Source organism: Pelodiscus sinensis, chromosome 1 (assembly GCF_049634645.1).
Source record: "Pelodiscus sinensis isolate JC-2024 chromosome 1, ASM4963464v1, whole genome shotgun sequence".
Lineage (NCBI taxonomy): Eukaryota > Metazoa > Chordata > Testudines > Trionychidae > Pelodiscus > Pelodiscus sinensis.
In genome coordinates, this window is record NC_134711.1 from 12,818,258 (window position 1) to 12,838,811 (window position 20,554).

At 42.6% G+C, this 20,554-nt stretch overlaps 1 protein-coding gene across 5 annotated transcripts in view; it reads right to left on the reverse strand.

Moving 5' to 3' along the window:
- UPF2 (UPF2 regulator of nonsense mediated mRNA decay) overlaps positions 1-20,554 on the reverse strand; it is a 138,470-nt gene that overhangs the window by 73,838 nt on the left and 44,078 nt on the right. For all 5 annotated transcript variants that reach the window (XM_075926009.1, XM_075926008.1, XM_075926010.1 and 2 more), the window contains 3 exons: positions 19,868-19,953; positions 2,551-2,659; positions 284-397 (listed from right to left, as the gene is read on the reverse strand). In XM_075926009.1, the coding sequence (XP_075782124.1) occupies positions 284-397; positions 2,551-2,659; positions 19,868-19,953 (309 nt within the window). The remainder of the gene's footprint in view (positions 1-283; positions 398-2,550; positions 2,660-19,867; positions 19,954-20,554) is intronic.

The window sequence follows — 20,554 nt, forward strand, 5'->3', positions numbered from 1 at the left end:
AATTACAGTAGCAGCAAGTCATTTTCTCATATCCCAGTAGGGAAGTATATTGCAATAGATTTTTACTATTAGGGTTTAAAACACTCCAGGGATGTTTCAAAAGTAACTGTAAAACAAAAAATTCCTCACTTCCTCCAACAGTAACCAAAATAAAATAAAATTAAAAAAATCAAGGTTCCAATACTTTATGCAACATAACACTAAAATTCTTATCAGAAAAATGGAGGACTAGAGTGGGAAGATTATCTGTATCTTTCTAACTACATGTGTTACCACCACTAACCTTTAAACAATGCAGGGTGTCATTTTTGGAGAACATCTTAAACTTGGCAAGCTCTCCAATAAATCTAACAGTTTTATTTTTTGTTTCAATATTGATCTGGTCCTTTTTTCTCACCTAAAAAAAAGACAAATATATATGCATTTAATTTGAAGCTCTCAGAAATATGTACATTTTGTGTGTGCATTTCTAATACATTTCCCTTAATCTTAGCATACTTGTTAAGCCCCTGAGTTCAGAAAGCTGGAAATTTCCTGTCCGATTCCTTCTCCCCTCCCTCACAACTATGTCTCTATGGGTACGTCTAGACTACATGCCTCTGGCGACAGAGGCATGTAGATTAGACTACCCGGCATAGGAAAATGAAGCGGCGATTTAAATAATTGTCCCTTCATTTAAATTTACATTGTCGGCTCAGCGCGGTAGTCTGGACGCGTGGGGGTCGACATCAAAGGCATTTGTCGACCTCCCAGGTATGCCTCATCCCAGGAGGCATACCTGGGAGGTTGACAAATGCCTTTGATGTCGACCCCCGCGCGTCCAGACTACTGCGCTGAGCCAACAAACAGCTGATCAGCTCAGCGCGGCAGCCATGTAAATTTAAATGAAGGGGCGATTATTTAAATCGCCGCTTCATTTTCCTATGCCGGGTAGTCTAATCTACATGCCTCTGTCGCCAGAGGCATGTAGTCTAGACGTACCCTATATCTTTACCTATCTCTGGTTCCCCACTTTCCCCTCTAATTTGGATACTCCACTCACACTTCCCCCATTCCCCTGATTTGGTTAACCCTCTAACTCCTCCCATCATCTCCACTCTGGCTCTTAAATGTCTCCATCTCCACAGCCCTGCAAAACTGCAGATATCTCCTTTATATCTGTGGGTATCCACACCTGCGGATGTGAACATAGATATTGGCAGCTCCTTTTTGCAGCTATGGCTTCGGATATAATTTTTTATCTAGAACCCTGAAAATGTGCAGGTTTATATCCATAGATGTCAAATTCTGTATACATGTAGGGCTCTATTTGAACTTCCTTCTTACCTAGAACACAACCCCTCTCCCCCCCCCCCCCCCAATATTGATAATTTTAGAAACATGGCTAGTATGACACTGTAGATCACCCTGCCCAACTACTATGGTGCAGTGGGTAGAATCTATTGTTAGTGTTCTCAAGAGAGGAGCCAAAATGGGGAATCTTCAAGCCAAACTGGTAGGGTTAACAGGATGGTCTTAACGAAAATGATGACTGTTTCATTAATTTTTAAAAATATTACACATTTAAATAATCCATAGATTTGTTCTGTTAACTGATACCAACAGAGGAAATAGATTTTGAGTCATCTATAATCAAGTTCTGGGGGAAACAATGAAGAAATAACTCTTGTCCAACATAAATTTGATTTATAATATTTAAATATAGGGCAGGAAATAAGACTAACAACTTCGAGAAGAACTACATTCTCAGGCTACGTCTACACTGGCCCCTTTTACGAAAGGGGCATGCTAATTTTAAACTTCGCAATAGGGAAATCCGCGGGGGATTTAAATATCCCCCGAGGGATTTAAATAAAGATGTCCGCCGCTTTTTTCCCGGCTTGGGGAAAAGCCGGAAAAAAGCGTCTAGACTGGCCTGATCCTCCGGAATAAAGCCCTTTTCCGGAGGATCTCTTATTCCTACTTCCCCCGCGGATTTCCCTATTACGAAGTTTAAAATTAGCATGCCCCTTTCGTAAAAGGGGCCAGTGTAGACGTAGCCTCAGATTTCTAACCTTCTTACATTCCAATATGTATATTTCTTGATATTTTCCAAATTGGATGCAGTTAGGAGTGATAAGGCACAATACCTAGAGATAGTTTTGTAAACTGTTATAAACACAGGGGAATGTTAACTGTGAACTACCAATTCTATTTCATAACACTATTTCTAGATTTTGCAGCTTCTGCCCTAGTTTTTATGTAATTCTTAAGTCACGTTGCAGTCCACATTAAATTTAATTGTGGTTTAATATTGGAACTTGAAGACATGATATCAATGTGTATAAATAAATGACATTCAGTCCATCAAAAAGGTTATTTGGTGTACAAATGAATCCAACATACTATAACAAAGCAATATGATTAGCAAATAAGACTGATAAACTAGCTGACTATTCTGTGATGTTAGAATCAGCATCTGCTTTATTGAATATAACTTATAAGGGCCACTTTTTTCAAAAGATCGCAGATCAGATTTCTTAATCTGTATGCAGTAAAACAAAAACATACATGAAATCTGAAATCCCCTTTCAGCATGGAACAAAGATCCTCTGCTACATCAGACATACAGGGATGCAATGTGGCAACCAGCCTTGCATAAAACGGTAGCAAATCCAACCTGTGAACAAAAGTTACATACATATGTAAGATGAGCGAACAAAGCACATCTTTAATTCAGGTTTTATTAAAATGTAGTTATGCACACAGATACACATATAACTACTATTTTTTGTGAGGAAAGAACAAAGCAGGACTATGGGCATATATGTATAGATACATGTGCAGTGTAGGCTACTTCCTATTACAATATTTGATTCCCTTTAGATATTCCTGCTTTCAAGAACAAAACTCAGCTCAACCTTAACTATGGAACCACAAGTAGAGCTTCCATAGTAAAATATACTTCTATCCTATGTGAATTTCTATATGCAAGAGAAATTCAAAAGGAAATTAAGAAGCCTGTTAGTGTTCTAATGATTGCACCCTTGCAGGAAATGCTGACAACTCCAATAGGTAACCAGAAATAAGTATTAAGAGGTAAACACACTAGTAAGACAAAAAAAATCCTATAATGCTAAGCAAACTAATATCCAAACAGCTGTAACAGTGCTACCAGTTAGAAGAAAGCTCCAGAGAAGGCAGTCATGCATATAATATGATCAGCTGTGAAAACAAGATAAAATAATGCAGTGGAAATTCACCTTTTGCAGTATATAAGCATTTATTTTACAATTTGTTCAAAACTCTACCTTATTTCCTTCAATCTTTTCCTTGACTATATCCCCTCATTACCCTTCCCGTGTGTTGCTGTCATATATTTTCTTCCCCTCTTTTCAATTGTTTTAGTGTACAGTTTGTTTTGACTGATTTTTTTTGTACCTCGTGCCTTTCACTTGCAAATATTAAGCTCAGAATTTGATCTATTTCTAAAAGATTACCAAGCTCCTGTAAAACCTTTTTTTTTTGGGGGGGGGGGGGGCGGGAAGTATGATCGGTTTAGTCATATAATCCCACTTGCAAAGGTAAGCCCTGGATACCGGAAAAGCACAAAACCATGAAGAGCAACTTCAGAAACAAGCAACATATCTTCCCTGGATACCAAATAATTTTAAGATATATTAGGAAATGAACCTCTAGAACAAGTCCATTGCTACAGAGCTGGAGTAAAGAAGATAAGGTGTCTTAAAATAATTTACAGATTAGAGAGGTGATCACTTGAGAACAGAAAATGGATGGTTTTTCCAGGATTGCACTTTAAGAAAGCTGGTTCTACTCTACTACTAGAGCTGAAGAGAAATACTGTTATTAGTCTAATATATGAAAACAGCACATTTTAAACTTAAGCAGTTTTTAAAGATGCTTTTAAAATAGAAAAGCACGTAAGGCTCAGTCTTCAAGGTGATGATCACTCTGCCCTTGGTCCTGCAAAACATTTAACCACAATCTTATATGTTTTACTGAATTGTAGCCAGAGTGCTCAGAACACTGAGGGTATGTCTACACTGTGCACTTATTTTGAAATAAGCTATATAGGAATAAAAACTCCCAAAATAACTACTTTGAAATAGCGCATCTACACTACAAATGCCCATTGAAATAACGCAGCTCTATATTGAAATAGCGCATCCACACTGATTAGAGGCTGAATCGCATTTAAAGCCCCCCAGAAGCACTCCACACAGGGCCTCAGGACAGCAGTCACTTCCTAGAGTGGCGATCTGAGGCTCATGATTAAAAGGGCTACCGTCTATGGCCATGTTTCTCAAACTGTGGGTCCCGACCTCCCAGGGGATCGTGAGCAACTCAGAGGGGGGTTGCGGTATCACAAAGTTTGAGAACCCCTGCTCTACGGCCTTGTCTCAGACTCTTCACCTTTGAGGGACAGCAAACTCATCTAACTGTGTGCTCTGGTTGCCCTTATGGACACCACAGCACTTCTGCCACGGAGCTGGAGCTGGAGCAAAGCAGTCACTGACTCTTAAACCTCCAGCTGTACCTCCTGGTGCAGTTACTGCAGGCTTCCCACCTTGCACTGCAGGAATCGGACCCACAGATCACTGTGGGGCACCTCCTTACTTCTCTCCACATGCTGCTCATGGAGCATAACCTCTCCCACTCTCCCCCACACACGACCACTCCTGGCGCTGGGACACCAGTTTCGACTGGTGGGACTGGATCGTCATGGAGCAGTGGGATGATCGTCATGGAGCAGTGGCGCAAGAACTTCAGCATGTGAAAGGATACCTTCCTGGAGCTCTGTGAGTGGCTCACCCCTGCCCTCAGGTGATAGGACACCTACATGCGACCCACCATCCCCCTTCAGAAGTGTGCACCATCGCACTTTGAAAGCTCACCATGTCAGACAGCTACTGCTCTGTCGGGAACCAGTTCACTGTGGAGAGATTGACCATTGAGGCTGTGCTCATGCAGATTTGACGCTCTTGTGCTGTTGTCCCAGCAGGATGGTGAACCACTGGAATGGGGTTCCCTAGGCAAGGGGGGAGTGGACACTCCCTACCTATAGATTTTGCAGTCCTGCCTTCACAAAGCCCTGCCAAGGATGGGATATGTTGGGGTTGCTCCTACTCTGGGAAGGAGGTTGGGCTCAGGGAATTCCCGAGGGCTCTGGCAACACAGTGATTCTCTGTTTGTATCCTCTCAGGTGGTGAGGGTCATCAAAGCCATCCTGCTCCACAGGGTCATCATCCTAGGTGACATGGACCCCATCGTGGCCAGCTTTGCTTCTCCAACTGCCGGGGGGAGGAGCATTGACAACAGCCACACCCCCATCCAGGCCTCCGACCACTGGGTCTCCGATTACATCACCAGGAAAGGGTATTTTTCAACAGTAATGCAGGACTTTGCGGACTACTGAGCCTGGTTCACCAACATCATCACTGGGTTGCCAGGAAAGGTGCACAATGCCTGCATCTTCAGGAACTCCAGAATGTTCCAGAGGATGCACGGTGGCATCTCCAGCCCACAACAAGGGGGGGAGAAGGGACTGATCCCCCTTACAGGATGCGGTGGAACTGTTCATAACATTGGCATGACTGGGGTGCCACTCTGAAGCGGGAGCTCCACTCCCTGGACTTGGTGTAGGCCTGCCTCAGTCCTTTCACTTTCACACGCATCTGCTCCTGGGTGCGCATATGGCCCTTCTAGCCCAGGCTGTTGGCCATCTGGCCATAGAGGTCTAAGGAGGAGTAGTGCTGAAGGAACTTTAGGGGTCACAGTGGACCACAAATTAAACATGAGTCAAAAGTGTGATACTGTTGCAGAAAAAGCAAATATGATTCTGGGGCGCATTAACAGGAGCATTGTGAGCAAGACACGAGAAGTCATAGAAGTGATTTTTATGCTCTACTCTGTGCTGATTAGGCCTCAATTGGAGTATTGTGTCCAGTTTTGGACACCACATTTCAAGAAAGATGTGAAGAAATTGGAGAAAGTCCAGAGAAGAGCAACAAAAATGATTAAAGGTCTAGAAAACATGACATATGAGGGAAGACTTAAAGAACTGGGCTTGTTTAGTTTGGAAAGGAGATGAAAGAAGGGACAAGATAGCAGTTTTCAAGTATCTAAAAGGGTGTCATAAGGAGGAGGGAGAACGCTTGTTCATCTTGGCCTCTGAGGCTAGGACAAGAAGCAATGGGCTTAAACTGCAGCAAGGGAGGTTTAGGTTGGACATTAAAAAAACCTCCTGTCAGTGTGATTAAACACTGGAATAAACTGCCGAGGGAGGCTGTGGAATCTCCATGTCTGGAGATATTTAAAAGCAAGTTCTACAGACACCTGTCAGGTCCTGCCATGAGGGCAAGAGACTGGACTTAACGACCTCTTGAGGTCCCTTCCAGTTCTAGGATTTTATGTACACATTCCTGTGCCTGGTGTAGAGACCCTGGAGGTTTGCCTCCTCTTCCCAGACCTCTGAGACCCAGGATCACCGCAGCAAACCAAGATGGGGTCATCCCTCTTCTGCTCCCGGGCAGGGGCTTGGGAGCTGGCTGCTGACTTGCTTGCAGCCATGGGGGGCTCGGTGGAAATGATGGGGTCTGCCATTGCAGGAGGAAAGGGAGAGCAGAGTGCTGCTGTGTAAAACGGTGCTGGCAGGGCCTGCTATGTGCCACAAACTGCTTTCCCTGTGGCTGCACCTTTAAAGGTAGGGAAAGGGGAACTATAGAGTTCTGATGAGTATGGCCAGAGTGGCCAGCAAGGCATGTGAGAGAATCGTTGGAGGCCACCTATTTCAAAATAACCACAGCTGCGCTGTCAACCCCTCCCCTATTTTGAAATAACTATTTCGGAATAGGCGTTATTCCTCATGAAATTAAGGTTTATTACTCTGGAATAAGAAGCCTGTTATTTTGGAATTATTTTGAAATAATGGGCTTGCTGTGTAGATGCTCACCTTGATATTTCGAAATAATGCTGCAGTGTAGACGTGCCCTGAAGAACTAAGGCCTGAAATTAAATTTAAAACTAATTTACATTCATGAAGGTTGTAAATTTAACACCCACGGGAATCATGTCATCACTAAAGCACAACTATTTCTGGCAGCAAGACAGAAAACAAGTGTATATAGAACATATCGCACAACAATGGGTGGAGGAGAAACATTGTGCAATGTCACTTAGGACAATCCTGAAGTGTTTTTAAATCTTTAACATCCACATAGAGGAGGCAGGAGCTGCTTCTTTTATATTTTCAGGTGAAGACCCAGTAAGTTACACAGTGCTCTACCTTTGAAAGACAGCCAAGTTGACTCAATGATGCATAGAAATCCTGGTGAAACATTACAAATACTTTGGGTAAGTGTTTAAGGCTTTTATTCTCTCTCTTGTTAACCAATAACCTAACTAGTATTTACATTTTAAAAGTTTACTGGAACAGGTAGTCAAGGACACTAGGCAGAGCTAATTAGTACCACATTGTCAACATTATCCATTAACTCCATAAGTCTGAAATACTCTAAAAATGCTTTTGCTAGATTCTATTTTATTTGAAGTTTATTGTTTTTCCCTAGCTGCTCGAATCCTTTATTAAAAAAAACCAAACATATTTTGTTTAGATCTAAAGAACCTGAATGTTATAAGCTATTCATTAATTGTATCTCCTTGAACATAACTGGGGAAAATTAAGCCTTAGAGCACACTGATGCTGTTCCACTGGAGAACACAAAAGGTTTCTTTACAGGGGAAAACATTAAGAGTGTGTATTTCCAAATAAGTGAAATATAATGGAAAAAAGCCTGAGGTCAATTACTGTGAAACTGGCCACCAGCAAGAGATCTTGTATAATCTCTCTCTAACACAATAATGCAAAAGCTTCAGAGGGGTTTTTTTCCTCTTTTTTCCTCTCCTCTGCCCCCCGCCCTTCCCCTATTTATTCTTGGATTTGGACTTTTAATACTCCTGTTGTCTGAAGAAGTGGGTTACAATAATGCAAGTTTATGGTGTGCAATAGCACCACCTTCTGGTACCTTTCTTTTGTAAATTAATGCTCCAATTCAAATTGTTTTCATTTGATCATTACCCTCTCCCCCCACGTAATATTGTTCCTTTTTTGAGGAGGGGGATGCATACTGAACAGGGTCCTCCACTTCTGCTTTTACTTACTAAGATCTGGCCTCATAGATGAAGCATGTGTGAAGTTTATCACCAGCACATTGAACAAGGTCAAACAAAATCACTAGTCAGACAGTGCTGTTTCATCTCTCCATCTTGGCCTTGGTTTTGCTGCCATTAGAACATAAGGCTGTCCTGTATTTGTACCTTTTGTGAGATATTTCTGGAATATCTTCGTCCCCCGTTTTCTTTTTTTAATACTGATGTTAAATGTAAAGACCTAGCTCCATTAAAGTTATAAAATCTGTGGCTTCTGCAAATCAGGTGTACAGGCAGTCCCCGAGTTACGCGGATCCGACTTATGTCGGATCCGCAGTTACAAACGGGGATTTTCTCGCCCCGGAGACCTGGAGCGGCGGGACGCCTGGTCCCGCCGCCCGCCTCCTCCGGGGCGAGAAAAGCTGCTCCCCGTCTCCCTGGTCTGCCGGGGGAGCCAGCAGACCAGGGAGACGCTGAGCAAAGCCGCGGAGGACCCGGGGCCGGACCCGCGGCGCTGATCTGGAAGCGCCGCGGTCCGGCCTGGGTCCTCCGCAGCTTTGCTCCGCGTCTCCCTGGTCTGCTGGGGGGGGGGGGGGACGCAGCTAGTGCCCCCCCCCAGCAGACCAGGGAGACGTGGAGCAAAGCCCGGGGCCTGTGGTAGAGCAGGTGGGGCGCTGCTGGTTGGTCCCGCAGCACCGCTCCTTGGCGCTACTGGACCAACCCGGCAGCACCCCAGATGCTCTGCCCCAGGAGTCCTGATTCAGCCGCTGCTCATCAGTTTCAGCAGCGGCTGAATCAGGACGCCTGGGGCAGAGCAGCTGGGGTGCTGCTGGGTTGGTCCAGTAGCGCCGAGGAGCGGCCGTGCTACTGGACCAACCCAGCAGCACCCTAGCTGCTCTGCCCCAGGCGTCCCCAAGTCAGCCGCTGCTGAAACTGCTCTGCCGCTGCTCTGCCCCGGGCTTCCTGGAATCAGCTGCTGATCAGTTTCAGCAGCAGCTGACTTGGGGACACCTGGGGTTCTTAAGTTGAATCTGTATGTAAGTCTGAACTGGCGTCCAGATTCAGCCGCTGCTGAAACTGCTCTGCCGCTGCTCTGCCCCGGGCTTCCTGGAATCAGCTGCTGATCAGTTTCAGCAGCAGCTGACTTGGGGACACCTGGGGTTCTTAAGTTGAATCTGTATGTAAGTCTGAACTGGCGTCCAGATTCAGCCGCTGTTGAAACTGATCAGTTTCAGCAGCGGCTGAATCTGGATGCCAGTTCCGACTTACATACAGATTCAACTTAAGAACAAACCTACAGTCCCTGTCTTGTACGTAACCCGGGGACTGCCTGTATTCAAAATCATAGTGTGAAACCCCCCAAAATCTTGGGTACCTGGAAAATAGGATTTTGCTAAGGCTGAGCTTAAGGATGTGTAAATATAAACAACATGCCAACTGCCCATCTCATACTTCAAATCATAATTCAATTAGTTATAATATATTCATGGGATCTAAATAGTTCAATGCTCTAATCCATATACCATATCAACACTCACAAAAATACTTACTGGTGAGGCCAACTCCTTTCTTACTGCTATCAGTCAAGACAGTGTGAATGACCACAACAAATTATGGCACTGATTTTACATGCTTCTCAATGGGCTATCTTGCCTTAGCAAAAAAGGTTCAACTTACGTAGAACTCGGAAGAGGAACTTATTCTGAAATGTAAAGTCCTCAGAAACAAGGATATGCTAACATTTAGTTACATAAAATTGAGCACATTACTGATAATGACAGGCCAAGGAGTTGAAAGAAAATAGATCTAGGCTCCCCCCCTCCCCCCCCCCCGGCCCTCCAAGTGTGTTGAAATTTAAATAAAACATGCACCTTGCAGTAGAAAACCAGTATCTCTTGATTTAAAAGTAACTAATGCTCAGAATTTCAATAATCAATGGGCAATAGTTTTCACAATCCAGGACATCATTTTAACCTTAACATATTAAGAAATTAGACAATGGGAGAACTCAGAACCCATAACAGAAACACTCATTACCTCTAGCTCTAGAATTCAACTTCTACTAGAATTTAAAATCTGTAAGACCATATAAGTTTTTCTATTTATGGCGAATGCTAAGAGGATTACAGTACAAATAAACTAACTGTTTTACTGGACAAATGTAATAATCCAGTTAGCCAACAATGAATTTCACATAATTGTCTTGAAATCAAGGGTAGCAGTGTTTTAACTACTGTACCCTTACTTCGTAAAAATAATATGAGGTTGGATTAATCTACTGATATTTAATTTTTAATGGGGACTTTTTAATTACAAGTATGAAAGCCACTTGAGTGCTAGCAAGCAAAATCTTGATTAAACAAGACATTCTATATTATCTTCAGAATCAGAGGTTCAAAACTCCACTGAAGAATTTAAAAGTGCCCATTCACAATCACCTCGGGACCCATATAGTGCAATCAAGCGGTTCTGACACCAGTTTTCACTGAGTTGAAAAACTAACTGCCTTATTCATTTTCCAAATAGAATGTACGGATACTCTTCACAACCTATCCTAAAGAGAGAGACAGACAGAAAGCCCACAAAGAGCAACACTGCATAACACTACTGGAAAAGTTGATGACAGGTGCAGGAAACTTCACATTAACAGTGTGCAAATCCATGAAATAGCAAACCACTTTTGTCTAACCCCACTGTTTTGGATCTCAAGATCATAATTGAGACTACAGTAGACTTCTGATAATCTGGAACCTTTGGGACCTAGGTGGTGCAAGACTATCGGATATACCGGAGTATCGGGAGGTACTCCGGTGGGGGGGGGGGGGCTGTGACGGGTCTGCCGGACCTGCACTGCATCTGGGGGGGAGGGAGGAGAACGGCGTGGCAAGGGGCAAACCCTCCGCCATTTTGCTGGAAGGCGGTGAAGCCCCGCGCTGGCACCGAGAGTTTCAGGGAGAAGAGAGGAGAGGAGCGGGCTCTCCACCCCCCAGATTGCAGTAGTCATCCCCGAGCAGAGGGGTGAGGGGCGGTGCTGCGGGACCAACCCGGCAGCACCCCAGCTGCTCTGCTCTGCAGCTTCCCCAAGTCATAGAATCATAGAATACTAGGACTGGAAGGGACTTCGAGAGGTCGAGTCCAGTCCCCTGCCCTCATGGCAGGACCAAATACTGTTTAGACGATCCTTGATAGACATTTATCTAACCTACTCTGAAATATCTCCAGAGATGGGGATTCCACAACCTCCCTGAGAAATTTATTCCAGTGTTTAACTACCCTGACAGTTAAGAACTTTTTCCTAATGTCCAACCTAAACCTCCCTTCCTGCAGTTTAAGCCCATTGCTTCTTGTTCTATCCCCAGAGGCCAAGATGAACAAGCGTTCTCCCTCCTCCTTATGACACCCTTTTAGATATCTGAAAACTGCTATCTTGTCCCTTCTTTCATCTCCTTTCCAAACTAAACAAGCCCAGTTCTTTAAGTCTTCCCTCATAGGTCATGTTCTCTAGACCTTTAATCATTTTTGTTGCTCTTCTCTGGACCCTCTCCAATTTCTTCACATCTTTCTTGAAATGCGGTGCCCAGAACTGGACGCAATACTCCAATTGAGGCCTAACCAGCGCAGAGCAGAACGGAAGAATGACTTCTCCGGTCTTGCTCACAACACACCTGTTAATGCATCCCAGAATCATGTTTGCTTTCTTTGCAACAGCATCACACTGCTGACTCATTCAACTTGTGGTTCACTATAACCCCTAGATCCCTTTCTGCCATACTCCTTCCCAGACAGTCACGTCCCATTCTGTATGTATGAAACTGATTGTTCCTTCCTATGTGGAGCACTTTGCATTTGTCCTTATTAAATTTCATCCTATTTACCTCAGACCATTTCTCCAATTTGTCCAGGTCATTTTGAATTATGACCCTATCCTCCGGATTAGTCGCAACTCCTCCCACCTTGGTATCATCTGCAAACTTAATAAGCGTACTTTCTATACCAATATCTAAACCGTTGATGAAGATATTGAACAGAGCTGGTCCCAGAACAGATCCCTGTGGAACCCCACTTGTTATGCCTTTCCAGCAGGATTGTGAACCATTAATAATTACTCTCTGAGTACGGTTATCCAGCCAGTTATGCACCCACCTTATAGTAGCCCCATCTAAGTTGTATTTACCTAGTTTATTGATAACAATATCAAACACCTTACTAAAGTCTAGGTATACCACATCCACCACTTCTCCCTTATCCAGAAGTCTCGTTATCCTATTAAAGAAAGCTATCAGATTGGTTTGACATGATTTGTTCTTTACAAATCCATGCTGGCTATTCCCTATCACCTTGCCATCTTCCAAGTGTTTACAGATGATTTCCTTAATTACTTGCTCCATTATCTTCCCTGGCACAGAAATTAAACTGACCAATCTGTAGTTTCCTGGGTTGTTCTTATTTCCCCGTTTATAGATGGGCACTATATTTGCCCTTTTCCAGTCCTCTGGAATCTCTCCTGACTCCCATGATTTTCCAAAGATGATAGAGGAGGTATCTGAGCCTCTATCCATCAGCTCCTTGAGTATTCTACAATGCATTTCATCAGGCCCTGGTGACTTGCAGGCATCTAACTTTTCTAGGTGATGTTTAACTTGTTCTTTTTTTAATTTTACCTTCTAAACCTACCCCCTTCCCACTAGCATTATGTTAGGCATTCCTACAGACTTCTCAGTGAAGACCGAAACAAAGAAGTCATTGAGCATCTCTGCCATTTCCAAGTCTCCTGTTACTGTTTCTTCCTCCTCACTTACCAGTGGGACTACCCTCTCCTTGGCAGCGGCAGTGGCGAACTTGGCAGCGGCAGCGGCAAACTTGGGGAAGTGGCATGGAGCACAGCAGCTGGGGTGCTGCCGGGTTGGTCCCTCAGCACCGCCCCTCACCCCCCTGCTTGGCACCCAGCAGCACCCCAGCTGCTCTGCTCCACAGCTTCCCCAAGTCTGCCGCTGGTCAGTTTCAGCAGCGGCAGCCGTGGACTTGGGGAAGTGGCGTGGAGCAGCTCCAATTGTCCAGCTGGCCGGAGCACTTCCGGGTTCCAGTTGGGGCCGGACTATCGGGAGTGCCAGACCAATGGATGCCGGACAATTGGAGTTTTACTGTAGATGACTTGAAATGAGTACAATTATCCATGAAGACTAAATGTATTTCAAATATACTGTTTGTTCTGCTTTTTAGAAGGATGCTGTACATCTGATCTCTTAAATCAAGGACAGACATATAATGCTTTATGACATTGTGTTTCTCTATCGGCATCATGGATGAATATTGTTAACTCCTGGAAATAAGTAAAGTTTGTAGCAGCCATTCAAAAAGACAACTGGGATGCATCAATTTGCTAACACTCAGAGAAGATTCTGTTAATGAACAATTTTTAAGTTTGTAGGTTTCAGAATGCACTACTTACTTTTGTAAAGTGTATTTATATTTAATGTATATATGCTTGGCACTATGGGTTGTACATTATATAGAATTTAGAAAGCTTACAAAAATATTTAAAGTCTGGTTTAAAAAACAAGAAAAAAACCTTATCTCCTTATGAACTTAAAGAGATTATATATTAAGGCAACACGCACAACGGGAGAGACTACCATCTGGACTGCAGCACAAGGAGTGGAAGGGGCTGCTAGCTGTGGTCTTCACAGCTCCTCAGACACATGGAGAACTAGTACCCATGGGGCTGCAAACAGCAGATCTACCAGCTCTGCTCTTCCTATTGCAATCTCCACCAATGTTCCATCTCTAGTTCGATGGCAGACACTCTTACCAGGACTCACTCATTCACTGGTAATTCCTCGATTTGAAGATGATATCTCTCACAGATTTACGTACGGGTTCTGAGGTGACTCAGGAATCCAATCTTGGAACCACAACTCGACCTGCAGTAGGTACGGACATATTGTGGCAGGCCCTCTGCCTGCTAGGAGAAAATTTTTCTTCCATCCTTCTCTTTTCAGCATTGAGGGCAAGATGCTTCTCCTCAAAGCAGGCCACTACCACATCAGTTCTCTTAAGGTTTCAGTGTGTTTTAGTAGCGTTTCCTCTGATCACCATGGGATCTCTGACCATCAGTGAGCTGAGAGTGGATGACTTATTTTGGGAGGCAAGAGTCAGTCCAAGGAGTCATCGGTTCCATGCATGGCCCTAATAATGTGGATACCCTTGCTATCTCGAGTGCTAACACCACATTTTAAAAGATGTCAATGCCTGGAACAAGAGTGTCTCCAAGTGTTGTTATACTTCTTATTTTGCCTAAAAAGGGTGTTTGTGATGACCAGGCCATACTGTACATATTTTGCTCGGGAGGAGGATTCTGTTGAGTTAGCCTTTCCTACTTGGTCTTTTTCTATAGTGCCATTCCAGAGATCAGACTTCAGCCTGACCCTGGCGTTGAAATCTCAAAGGAAAATGATCGTGTCCTCCTTGGGCATGTTGATCAAGACTCTGTCCAGGTCTGTAAAAAATTGTTCCTTAATATCGTTGATACAATCAAGCAGTGGGGCAGTAGCTCAGTACAAAGTCATAAAATGTTTGTTGATTCCTACAGGATATTCTGTAAGCTGGCAAATGTATTTGCTATTGCAAAGCCAGCACCATGAATGTGCCTGTCCTCTGCAGATTTTCCTTTCCAAAAATAGGTGTAACTTCCACCTTCTTCTCTCAGCTGACCTTCATCTGGGCACCTGGTCTCTCAAGTTGATGTTCTATTTTGCAAGTTCCCTGATAATAACAGTTCTTTCCAGATAGACATATTTATTATTCATCAGGGTGCGAACATTCCATGTAGCAAACATCACTGTTACTGTCTTTTTATAGGTCTGACCACAGTCAAAGTGATCCCAATGGAAAGTCAGTAGCATAAAAGACAGTCCAGATTTAGGGCATATTTTCCAGCCTTCTCCCCAAGTGGGGGGAGAAAAGATGATCCTAAAAAGAATTGCTCAGTGGTGATAGTAGGTGCTGAATTTCACCCTTGTCTCAGTCCAGGTTCAAGTTGACCTGTCATCTATGTGCAGATTCATGGCTAGGGACTGCCAGGTTGACTAATCCTGTGTCCATCAGCACTAGTCTGTCGTCACAGGGCTTGGAAGGTTGGAAAGATGTTATTTCTCACCGTAGAAGACTGTATGATTTCTTATAACATGGGAAAACTGGTGTGCCTGCAGTGACTACGATCATGACAAAATGGAGGTCTGAGGCACAGTGGTAGAAAAAGTCTAAGACAACCAGAGATCTCAAACTTGCTGCAGTCTTTATCTGCTTTCATAGCCATTGAGATCCAAGGACCTCCTTCCACCTGATCCAACGCTAAAGACTTGGGGGATTGGACAGTGCTTGTCTGGGACATTCCCTCAGACCTGTTTGGCTTGGCAGACCCTCATAGAACATTCCTCTCAAGTTAGCTCTGAGGATCATTGTAACATGCAAGTCTCTTCACCACAACAAGTAGTAATCCCAAAAAGGATCATTGTGACTAGACACCTGTGGTTCAGAGAAAGCAGACCAACCAACACACCATCAGTGGTTCTCTAGCTGAGTAGCACAGAGTTAGGCATTACTGGAAATGGGTAAGAAAATGAAGGCAGTGCACGGAATGCCATCTAAGCCAGAAACCTACAACTGGATCACTGTCCAGCTGAGGACTCTCAGGGCTGGAGAGACAGAAATTTCCAGGAGGAACTGGAAGAGCATGGGGGGGAGTAGATTTAAAGGGAGCCATAATGTGTAATGGGAGAACTGAATTCTTGGCCAACAAACTATTTAAAGTCTCAGAGGGACTGTGTTAGTCTGTAACTTTAAAAGCAATGACTAGTCCTGTTGCACCTAATAAAGTGGGTCCTGCCCAGGAAAGCTCATGATCCTATATATATTTTTTAGTATCTTAGGCTACGTCTCGACTACACAGTTTTTCTGGGATACCAGGGGTATCCCGGAAAAACTGTTCCAAGTCCAAGGAACACATTTGCTCTTCCGCTTTTTTTGTGGAAAGACAAATGTGCTCTTTCGGAAGCCCTGTATTCCTCATTCCACTAGAAATAAGGGGGCTTGCAAAAGAGGTTTTTTTTCCTGACATTTGGCCCTGTCTAGACGGGCCAAATGTCAGAAAAGTCTCTTTGGACAAAATAATTGGAAAAAGCCATTCAAAATGCGGCAGTGTAGACCTAGCCTAAGGGTGCCACAAAACTAAGTATTTGTTCTCCCTCAACACTGAATACATTCCATCAAATATTAATTGGTATATTAACACTTCTGTCAGATTCACATTTCAAATTCTTCTAGGAATTATTTCACTAATTGTGTTTGTGCTATGTTAGAACAAAGAATGCACTCTTCAGAAGAAATGGAAGATGCTCAGAAAGAGAACTGTTTTTATTAAAGGCTGAATCATAATCTTGAAACATTCAAGAACATTTACGAAAAACTTGCATTCATATTAAACTATTTAAACCAGTAAAGCATTTGGACATCAGCCCCATTTTAATCAGCGGAAATTTTTTTACAGTGAACAAGTACTGTATTGTACCATTTCCATTTTTCAAATGAGATTTTGGAAATGAAGAGTAACACTTGTTCCGTTTCCCATGCTTGCATCCCTCTAAGGTGCTGTAGAGATTAGATTACTCAAATTAATCATTAGAAATAGATGTCAAAAAGCTGCTCATTTTATTTTTTCAGGGAGCCACTAAAGAGTATTAGGTAATAATGACCTAAAATCAATGTAAAAGGGACTTATTTTATTATGAATAGTGATAATTTATTAAACTGATAAGAACAGATTGGCACGTTTATTTAGCAAATGTTTGTGAACTACACTTGATCTTAGCCAAAAGGCAGAGAAGTGACATCTTGTAAATTCAGTGCAATTTGGCAGGTACAATAAAGGTAAAGAGGGAAACTGATTTAAGCACAGCATAATGTAGTGTTATGGAAAAGGATGGGTTTTTTAGGCTTTGTCTACCCTAGAGAGAGTAGCAGATTAGATATCAGCTAATCAACAGCAATGCATCTGGCAAATAGGCAACAAATTGATTGAACATTTCTGATAATCTATTTAAGTTACCATGATACTTTGCCAGGACAAAGGATCAGTTGATTGCTGGTGAGAACACACCCTAACACAAAACAATGCAGTGAGTTCTAACAACTGTCATCTTTTGACAGATCCACCACTAATGAATTACATAATTATATGAGTACATCTCTCTAATCCAGTGGTGGGTAACCCATGGCCCACACCCCCCCTCCCTGCTCTGTGTCCTCTCCCTCTGCACCTTTCATGCACTGGTGGCCCCGCACTTACCTACTTCTCTCCCTCCCAGCATTTCCATTTCCACTTCCCTCCCAGAGCTTGAACATCATCAATCAGCTGATTCGCAGTGCTATGGAAGTGCTGGGAGGGGAGGGAGGGAGAAGGGATGGGGCAGGGCATGCTCAGGGGAGGAGACAGGGAAGAGGCTTGGCAGGGGTTGAGAGAAGGGATCGAGTGGGGGCGGGGCCTGGAGCGGGGGATGGATCAAGCAGCCCCTGACAAAATGAGAAGTGACACCTTCTTTAAAGCAAGGGTATGTATGAGGTACTTGCTACTCATGCTTAACGCACATGCTCAATTTCAGTCTTGTGACCCAGAAAGATGAAGGAGGGCCACTCATGCAGGCCACTCAGTAGCCTTGGTTGACCATTGCTGCTCTAAACTCAGATGCAAAGCAGACATTCAAATTAGCACCAGTACAATCAGTATGTAAAAGCATGGTCTTTACACAAGAACAGAAGATCGTTTGAATAGTAGATACTTATTACAAATGGGATGCAAATATGGGCTGGAAGATAGTTATTGCACCAAGTACACAGCTTGTTAATGGAAAAATTGTACAAGAAAACCAAGAAACAAAGCCTGTTTATTCAAAGCAATTAATATAAGCCTGAATGGACTAGGACCATAAACAGCACATTCTTTGAGGCTGTTCTCTAGATGACATAAGACATCTGAAAATCAAAGGCTGCAACATTAACATCTTTCTACCAAAAGCCGCTGAGATGCAATGCTAGCAGTTATTTCTTTGAGGCAAACGCATAAGGTGTACCAATCTAGAGGAGATTTGGCAGAGAGTAAAGCTAAATACATAATACAGATCAACTAGTTTGTTTTAGTGTGTGTACACACACACACACACACACACACACACACACACACACACACAAAGAAAATTGTATTTCTTTAAAATGATTTTTTTAAAAAGAGATCTTTCAAGTCTTAGGCTGTATGCAGGTAAAGTCTCTGACCTGTTAAAACAAGTGGACAGGGAGCAAATGTTGGACCTCTTAATTGATAGAATTCCAAGTGCCACTCAGATAACAGATGTGGTCAGTAAAGGCATGGGAAATGCTAACTGACCACAAGGAGAGGTAGAAAGAGAGCACAAAAGGTTTCAGTACAACGAAATTCCCATTGTAGCTCAATGAACTAAAGCTATTTCTTGAGATTACTCATAACATATAGCAAGATCTCACACAGAAATTAATACTATCTATCACTTGTGTAACTGCAGCACTTTCCAGGGACAAATCAAAGAATGTCTTTTGAATTAGTGTGAAGCAACGGCAACAGCTAGAAACATGGTTTAGAGCTCCTCTTCATTAGGCAAATAATCATTGGTATTTAAAAACTGGACAATAACAGATTGCAAGTTCTCAGAATACTGACTATTCTATATCTGCATGGTGTACAGTAAGGTAGCCATACCAACAGTCCTACACTACAGAGGTTGAGTTACCTCGGATACCACTATAAGGCTATGTCTAGACTGCAAGCCTCTTTCGAAAGAGGCTTTTTCGAAAGATGCTTTAGAAAAAGCCTCTTTCAAAAAAGAGCATCTAGACTAAAGCCAGTACTTTTGAAAAAGCAAGCCACTTTTTTGAAAGAGCACCCAGGCAGTCTGGATGCTCTCTTTTGAAAAAGCATAGTTTGCATTACATAGCACCGTTTTTGAAAGAGCACTTTCGAAAAAATGCTTTATTCCTTGTAAAACAAAGTTTTCCGTGACCGAAAAAACTTCCGCTTTCTTTTGATTTACTTTTGAAAGAACGCAGCTGCAGTCTAGACTCAGGAGAAGTTTTTTTTTTTAAAAAAGGCCACTTTTTTTAAAAAAAAAAAAACGGTAGTCTAGACACACCCTAAGAGTAGCTCAACCTATATTCCTCAGCTGAAATGCATGCAACAATTTCACTGGTGTATGAAGGAAATGGAGTAGAAAATGCATTACTTGGCTCAAATGCCATATCTGTGCAATAGGATGGGCTTTCAGCTACCAGTATTGACGTTCTCCTGAGTGACACATCAACTTCTTTTTCCTGGAGAAGCTTTATTTTTGATGTTATGGTTTAAAGAAAACATGAGCCACCAAAAGATTTATTACAACCATAATTATCACCAGAAAAAGGGAAGAAAGTTGCAAGAATATCTATACTGAAAAGCTTTTCAGTATTCACAATCTTGATTTTCTTGCTGATTTTAAGTGTATACTTCAGCCATAAGGAAATACCACCAGAGAAGTGTGCATCACAGGTAAATGTAGTAGACACATGTGACTTAGTAGTTGCACTATACATTGTTGTTTGTTTAAATCACTAAAACAAAGTTCAATAAAATGTTACCCTACTTATTTTAAATGTTTCCTACCTTTGTCTAGGGACTATGAAGAGAGCTCGTACTAACTTTCTTCTATTAGCTTTTGTGTTCATACTCATGCAAAAATCCATTGCTGCCTACAAGAGAAAAGTCAAAGTTTTACCTTGGAATCTGAGCTTCTACATATAAAGCACTAAAACTTGCCTATTAAAAGTTTGTTAGTTAAATCACATTTTTGCTACATGCAGTTGCTTAAAAATAATATAATCTTCATTTTCTAATTAGAATTTACACATGCAGAAGACATGAATGTTAAAATCTATACTATAGATTGAACTTTTGGACCATTAGATGGAAAATGGAAACTCTGGGATGACGGGGAGGGAGAGAAAGAATTAATCTATTATCAGGAATGCATGCAAGGTTCAATAGCTATCAAGAGAGGCTGGGCAGTTTGCCTTTTATGTACATCCAACAGCCACATTTGGCAATTTTGCGGGTATAGTAGTTATTACTGATTAACTTGATATGTGGATATGATTCCAAAATAAGAATGCCTTATTCTGAATTAATGTAATCCACTTCCTACATGGAGTAAGCTTCCTGGAATAAAGTAATCTTATTCCCGAATAAGAGGATCTTCACATCGATTTAACCAGGGCTAGCTGTTGCACTTTAAACTCACATTCTACCTACATTTGAATTGGTATGTGCGTGTAGATGGGCCTTAAGCATCAC